We start from the raw sequence: 8,274 nt of genomic DNA on the forward strand, positions 1-8,274 counted from the left end.
ACTGCAACATCACAGCTAGTTAGGCCACACTGAAAATATCTGATAAATCAGTAAATAAAAAGAACTGGAAAAAGRGGAGTTGTCCAGCAGCTGAGCTCCATCATCAATAAGAAGTGTGGGAACATTTTTTATTTATTATCATTATTGATTTATTTTTATTATTATCTATTTGCAGGAACCGATCGCCTAAATTCCTGCAGTATTGTTGAACAGAAGATGTGAAACAACACATGAAGACACGTCTGCCTTTCATGTCATATTTGTAAAACTGACAGCCAGTTTTCTGTCGTGGCATCTTGGACTGGGRTGACTCAAAGTCCCATTAGAGGGATATTTTGCTGACAGATTAAGCCGACTGCAATAGCTATCTGCAACGCTTTAAGCAAAGACTGAGCGCCATCTGTTAGAACTCAGATTAGGTTTTGGGGATGACGTTTCAGCTCAGTGTTTGTAATCTTCCAGAATAATAAATGAGGAAGACAGTTCCTCACATTCTTGCTTTATTTTGTTTCAACCCACTCAGTTCTCACCTGAGCTTGCAGGGAGGCGATGGTGTCTTCCAGCTCCTGTCTGAGCTCAGCCGGCATCAAACCTTTGATCTTCTCCTCGTACTCCTGATGCACCATCGTCACCTGAGAACACAGAGGAGGTTAAATCAGATCCAATCCAATCCAGACCTCACATCTGTTGAGTCATAAACCACACAGAGCGAAGTGATGCTCCTTCCACTTCATCACAAARGAAGAGTCGTTTACAGATTAGAAAGATGTACAGTCATATAAAAACATCATTAATATGTCATAATTCCTGCTGAGTAAGCATTTCTGCCTCCCTGACTCCCACATGCAGCAAGCAGAGCAGCAGCTCTCTCTCCCTCTCTCTCTAACACATACAGACTGTGGGTTTCCCCTCTTTATTCATGGCTCTTTGCTTTTTCACAGCTCCTTCACATCTCCACAGGGGGTCCGCAGGCTGGAACCACTCCACGCTGCACAACACCCCCTCTACTGGCTGTCGGGCAACTACAGCTGAATCTGACACAAGCACTTAACGGGCTCCTCAACAGCTGGACTTGGAAGCGGACAGGAGCTGAAACACATGAAARGGCAAAGCAGCTCAATAGCTAGCTATCTCCACCGGAGGAGGACTGGAGGAAGTCTGTCTGGGGCTAAATTACACTCCACTGAAACCAGAGTCTGATTATAGAAGATGGAAATGGTTTAGGTTAGCGCAAACCCCCACTTTTTACCCACAAACYCACATGAATGGACACACACAAATGCAGCTGTTAGACATGCACAAATGAAGCTTTTACTGTACTGTAAAAAACAACAACAATTACAGAATTCTAAAAAGTTGCTGACTCAATTAAAGACCTAGCATTCCTTAGAGGAATGCATATCGCCCTATGCCTTTAATGATATAGCCATTTGGCTAAAGCCTAAAAATAACYTTAGGCAACAATCCAGCTTTGAGTAAGGCTGTGTCTCATATCATTGCTTGCAGCCGACGTATGGTACATTTGCTGGCCGAGTCGTAACGTAGGCTGTCCCAATTTGTAGGCGCCTACTCATGCAGCCAATAAAACCCGGAAAAACGTAGGCCGCATCCGAGTACCCTACGCGACCGACCACGTCCTAGGTTTCATTGCACAGTCAGCTAACTAAACAGGAAAACAAAAACAGCAGAGTTTWTTTTTTACGGCAAATTTTGGAAATTTATCACGGACCGATAAAATTTGCTTTTAAATGTTTAGGGACGTAACTGATGAAATTTGAGCTGGAATAAGATGTTAAATAAAATACAGTAACAAACACTGATACAGCTAAAACCAAAATATTAATGTTTTTTAATTTATATACGTTTAACCCTTTTTTTAAAATAATACTGAATTTTGTGATTACAGCCTGAAAAAAACAACTGAAGGCATGTGATATAAAACATATCACAGTGGTAACAGGGCAGTGTGTYGTCACYCTAGCGTACCAAAGACTAGACCGTCTCATTTCACAACCGTTACTGCAGCCTACACTGGCGGCCTACGACCCATGTAGGGTGTGGCCAGCATGGGCCACAGTTTACGTGGGCTGCAACCCCTGAATTGAGACACAATCTATTGTATGTGTTGCGTAAAATTCAATAAGTAGTAGATATTTTTTCTGGTTTGCTTTGGAGGCCTTTTTGAAATGGATCGTCTCTAAAAGTCGCAGACAAACAGTCAAGAATTACTTTCTGAAAGTTTTACTGAAACAGTAGTTCATGAGTTAATATTTAACTCCAACAGGTAAGTGCCAAAGTTTTAGGCTACATTTCTCACTCACATATTTCAATGTGGAACCAGGACGAGGGGAGAGTCTGGGCAGCCGTAATGTGTCTGGCAGAACCAACGTCCAGCTAAGTCTTTCAAGTGCAGGGAGCGTAAATGAAGTGATGGGGGAGGGTTAAAAAAAAGGAGATCAGCTTCKCTAAAATAATCTTCCTGTTGTGGATTTAACTGATTGTTCTGGCTTTGGCTAATTAATCTTCCTGGGCACAATGAGAGGGATTGGGGAAGCACTTCAAAGCAACCCTCGGTATAAATGATCCCTACACGGAGCGGCTCACTTTGTCTCGGCACAGTGTGCAGCAGATTAGTCTGGCACAACTTTGCCAGTTTTTCCTGCCCCCCCCTCCACCTCCCCCCATCGTTCATTTTAAAGTGTTGGACCAATTACAGAGGGTTAAAAATCCATCAGTTTACAAAAATGTTTTCTTTTCCTGCTGTGTGAGAATGAGGTCAAGGATAATTTGAAAGAGATCTTTCCAAACAAGTGGCAAAAAAACAGGTTGTACAGGCTTTAATCTTAACGTCTAGAGTTTGAACGACAAAAAAAAAAAAGGATCTTTCTAAATGTCTATATCTATCTATAGCAGCTTCTGTAGTCATAACAGAACAGCAGGCCAAGACAAAACACACTTCACTACTTCAGACCAAAGCAATAAACAATGGTTGAATAAACACATCCCTTACCAACCGCCCTGAATATAAGCCTTAGATTCTTCAAAAGCCAAACTCCTTCGTTTTGCATTCTTGATTCATGTATAGTGCAGTTACCGCAGCAATGAGAGGTCCGCTCGGCCTAAATTATAAGCTCTTTTGCGGCAATGCWGTCTCCATTTTCTGTCCTGTTCATACATTGGAATGAGCAGGCCTACAACAGAGTATTCACAGGGACTCAAAGAGCGACGGAGGCGACAGGAAACTGCAGAAACAGACATTAAGGTGATGGAGTGTCCGGAGTCCTTGAAGGAATGCATGTCGCCCACCGCCTTATATGTCAGAGTTTTAAACTAAGATCAGCTCACATTGAGAAATGATGGAGCTGTTGTCATTTTGGACAAACCTTGGACTCTGAAGTAGTACTGTGCTCAGCGAATGTGTTGTGAATGACTCGCAGCTACTACCACATCAAATTTTAGCTTAATGTCTGTAAAACTGACTCAGTTATCATGGTGTTGTGACCATGACCATGTGACCATTTGATCTACTGTAGCAGCAGTGGCTCTAACRTGAACGGGCAATCATCTGGATTTACCATTACTGTACATGTTGGCAATAATGTAATAACTGTAAAAACTATTAGTGATAAAATAAACAAAAATATAACAYAAGAGAAACAGGAAAAACCCCGTCTCATTTCAGTGAGTCGTCAGCAGATTTTTTCTTATTTACCTCGATGTGGTCTGACCAGAACTGAAGCTAATAATGTAACAGTTTAAAATTAAAATAAGCTTATTACACTGACGGGATCACAGTTCATTATTGAACTGGTTAGCAGATTTTAGCTTCTGGAGCAGATATTGTTATACAGAGTGTAGAACTGCTGAAACATGCTACAATTTAGCACAAATTACTAAATATTATAAGCTGGTTTTACATCTGATTTATGTAATATTTACACAGTGTGAAATAATATGATTTGACTCATTTTAAGTTTCTTTTAGACAAACCTGACCTGTTCAGAAGGTGATTAGCTAAGATCAGTAGACAGGTTTCATCCTAGGGGATCACCAAGTCTGCAGGGAGCATTTTCTAAGTGTCAACTGGTAAACATTTATTATTATTATTTATGAGAGGTAAAAAATAATATACTTTATTATTATTATATATTTATTTTTGTTAGTTGAAGTCATAATTTTTCAACTACCTAAAAAGTCCAAGTTATTGGCTGACTACGGATTTAGTTTAAATAATTTAAATCTAGTTTTAAACTTATTTGAGGGCCAGCTGAAGAAAATTAAAAATAAAATTAAAATTATTACGAATTTGTGAACCAGATTCAGTTGGGCTTATACAAAAAGCTGCTGTGTCAGCTGTGAGCTGTCGCCCCGTTTGGATGCCATTTTTGCTCCTCCATGTCGACACAGACAGTGGACAAGACAGYCATGGCTCAGTCTAGTGATGTTTAACTCTATGGCTAATATTGATTAGCTCTGGCGGCCATCTTGATTTGGATTGAATGACAGTGAATCAGTTGTAGATATACAGTATGTTCAATGATTGCTTTTTAAGAGCTTTGAAATCAATGGTTGAGATATTTTGCTAACAGACAGATGAACAAACAACACACACAGACATGGAGGTCAGTGGAGGCTGATAACTGCTCAAGACTTTCTAAACTGCAACGTGTGCGAGTGGAATACGCAATCCGTCTGCCTCACTAACAGTTAGAGCAACAAAATTCCTGACTTCAACACGTTCCTCAGTGAGGTTAAAAATGCAAAACAGAAACATCTGCCTCCTCAAAGATGCCCGGCTCCTTCTCTTAGAGACATTGGCGTTTCTTTCCAAGCGCCATCTCTGTTTTCCTTTCATGCAAACACTTTTTTCTCCTCTTTCAACATCTTTTTCTTACAGCAATAGGCCRGTTTGCTTTGCTGACAGGTAGAAAGAGACAAGATCTGAGAAGAAAAGGCTCCTTGACATTAAAAAAAAAAAGGAAAGAGAGAGAAGCCTTTGAAGAGTGTCGCTGATCAAATCCATCAGAAAATTTTTGGTCATTGACAGACTCTAGATGAAAGTATAATAAAGAACAGAAAAGAAAAGGAAAAAAAAGAAAGGAAACACTGGAGAAGAAATGTGCCACTGCTCCCCCTTGTAATGAAAGAGGACCTTGACTTCTTGAAGACAAGAAAAGAAAAAAAAATCAGGTTTCATCTGCACAGCTTCTTTTGAAATGAGATTTTGTTTGTTCCTGATGAGGCACAGTTTTGAGGACTGTGAGGAGCGGCAGTCGTTTTTCCCCTCCCAGTCATCTTAAAACGACAACATCTCATCTATATATAGTCTTCAGATTGCGGTTGTGACTTTCTCTTGCGTTTCGTGCCGTCACATGGCATGGGTTTTTGTGACAGCTGCCAGCAGAAAGGAACAAACCCTAAACACTTTCAACCTTCAAATGAAGTTTGTCACGTCGCTGCGATGCTTGATGTATGCTAATGAAGTTGGTGAGAAGGAGGGTGAGGTGGAGTCGCTTCTGGAAAAGACATTTTATACACCCCAACTTGTTTCTAAGCAAAAGAAAAAAAAAAGTGCTGTCGGGAACAAGAGGGTACATCAAAAAATGCCACAGTTCACAAAGTTTGCACCTCCACATCCACGGAGCTGACACGCAGCAAGTTCACTAAAGAGCGATTTAAAAATCAAAAAGGCTCGGCTCTTGGGGGGGGGGGGGGGGTGCTGCTGCTTGACAAAAGGAAAAGGAAAAGGAGAAAAGACAGAAAGAGATAGAGATTAGAACTGGCTACAGATCTCTGCAGTAGTTACAGTACAGAACAGATTGGCTGCTGCTGATGTAACGTTGCTCAACAAAAACAAGCTTGTCACGATTATTACGCTTGTAGCACGAGAAAACTGATCATTTTAGATTATTTTGAAATTTAAAAGACCTAAATGAATACATGCCTTTTATGCCAGGAGTTTAGACAAAGATCATTTTGTTTTGAGAAAGGACAACACTACACTCTGAGGATGTGTTGTGGATGGATCACAGCTACTACCACAACAAAACTAGGCTCCAAATCTGTCATTTTCATCAATTACGGATTTGGTTTGATTTAATTATTTAAAAGYGGACAGTCTAATTTAATAAAACACAACAATTCARAAGTTAAAGGGGCAATTTCATGTAAAATCAACTTTTTTGAGTTTTATATCATCTTATAATATTATGCTCTCATAAAAAAACATGCCCAAAGCCTTGCTTTGACTCATTCATGCATGTTTGAGAAATCCTGCAGCGTTTTTAGGCAGCCATGCTGAGGAGCAAAACGACAGGTGGGGACCAGAAATGCCTTTGGGGGTCAGAAACGCCCCTGGGACGTGTCTTTAAGCCGAGCTTCCTCATCATGGAGCACACCTCCCCACCCCGCCCATGACTCCGACAGGCTCTCGACAGTAACAAAGCAAACGAGTGAAAGTGAAACTTAAACTGTCTGCTGAGCTCCACAGCTCTTTTCAGATTCAAAATACCTTTGAGGAAATGTATTTTCAGACGCCAAGTAAACTGCATCATAGCGRACGAACCCCCGCACCGAAATGGACGGGACTCTGGACGGGACAGAAGTAGAAGGTGGTTCTTAAAGAGACAGAGGGCAATTTCAAGGCGTTTAGAAGAGGAAGTGATGATTTTCTATTTAAACATAAAAACGGCATTTTAATAACAACTAAAGATGACTTAGATACTTTATTATGGTATAGTATTTAAACATATGTCTGAGAAACTCATAATATTTCCCCTTTAAAAAAGACAGAATTAGCCAAAAAAGCTGTTTTTTCTGTAGTCCCCTGGTCATGATGTTTAAACAGCAATAAAATACAAGAACATAAATATAACACAAAAACACAATTAATAAGGACAATAAATTAGACTAAACAAATCCAAACACACTAATTATTATTGCACTACATTATTGCTAAAAATAAAAATACAATACAKATTTACAACAGAAAGCATCACATCGACAGAGCAAAAGGTTTACTTTACATTTGTTGCATTTTTTAGGCTGAATGCTTTATAAAAACATCATTCAGATAAATGCATCAAGAGGTCATGTTTGCTTTTTTTTCTTTCTATTTCAGATGATGACAAGCTTAAGGAGAGCTGACAGCACTCCAGCCACGCAGCGAGCTGATGATGATGATGATGATGATAGGTCATTTTAGAGGTGAAGGAGCCTCTTTAAAGCAAAGCAACATCTGTGTGAAGTCTGGGCAGAAATGCTGGTTCAGCATGACAGAGATCGCATTACAAAACATACAACACACGTCTCAGAGAATAAACAAGAGGAATACGGAGGATGAGTATGTGCTCAACAATTAAAGTGCGTATACGAGGTTCGCTCGGGGGAAAAAAAACTACACTTTAATGCACACACACCTGACTTCAGGTGAGTCGATTCTTAAAACACAGAAACATCTTTTTCAAAATTCTAAAATGTTTTCTGTTTTCGATCCTCATTTGATTTCTGATCGCTTCTTCGCTGCCAAGTTTGTCACAGAAAAACAGTCTGTGTTAAATTAGTGACGTGTGTGTGTGTGTGTGTGGTCATGATTCACGAACTGTCAGGAGCCTAAAATTGGAACCAAAAGTTTTGTCACATTCCTAATGTTMTTTTGTTGCATTCTTTGCTTCAAGATGGTGTGAAATGAAATCACCATGCTGCAGCTTTTATACCAGAACAAATACAAACACTTGCCAGCACCTGCATCGAAGACTGTACTATTTAGTGGGTGTGATCACAGTAAAAACGCTTGAAATCAATCCTGAAATCTGTTTTGTRTTTGAGGTTACAGTAAATGGTACAACGTTCTGCAGAAAAGAAAACAARAAAAATCAGAACCCAGCAGATTTCCCTCCAGCTGATCTGTGTTAAAGTGTAGTTCAGCTCATTAACTCTGCACAACCAGACTAAAATTCTGTGTAAAGTTTCTGTTTTCAGGTTTAATGCAGTGCAAAGGGTTTAACATGGTGATACTGTTGCTGAAGCAGCAGCTAGCTGTAGCATTTCTGGTGCCTTATGCACCTGCAGCTGAAACATAAGCTTTCTGCTTAAATAACTTTGTAATGTGAAACTGTGGGCAGTGTTTGCTTCAACCACTACGACATTTTTCACACTGTCAATATTTTTTATGGCTGCAACCCATTTTGGTCTTGGATTTGTTCAGACTAGTCATTATCTACTCAATCCAGGCAGAAGTAAACTATTTCTCCAAATTGAGGTCCTTTAAAGCTC

The 8,274-nt window shown here is 39.9% G+C and overlaps 1 protein-coding gene across 1 annotated transcript in view; it reads right to left on the bottom strand.

Annotated features, from left to right (window-relative positions):
• Positions 1-8,274, bottom strand: part of cep112 (centrosomal protein 112) — a 124,085-nt gene that overhangs the window by 2,343 nt on the left and 113,468 nt on the right. The window contains exon 24 of the mRNA XM_014010148.1: positions 531-632. Within this exon, the coding sequence (XP_013865602.1) occupies positions 531-632 (102 nt within the window). The remainder of the gene's footprint in view (positions 1-530; positions 633-8,274) is intronic.

This window comes from Austrofundulus limnaeus, unplaced genomic scaffold, assembly GCF_001266775.1.
Source record: "Austrofundulus limnaeus strain Quisiro unplaced genomic scaffold, Austrofundulus_limnaeus-1.0 Scaffold65, whole genome shotgun sequence".
Taxonomy (NCBI): Eukaryota; Metazoa; Chordata; class Actinopteri; order Cyprinodontiformes; family Rivulidae; genus Austrofundulus; species Austrofundulus limnaeus.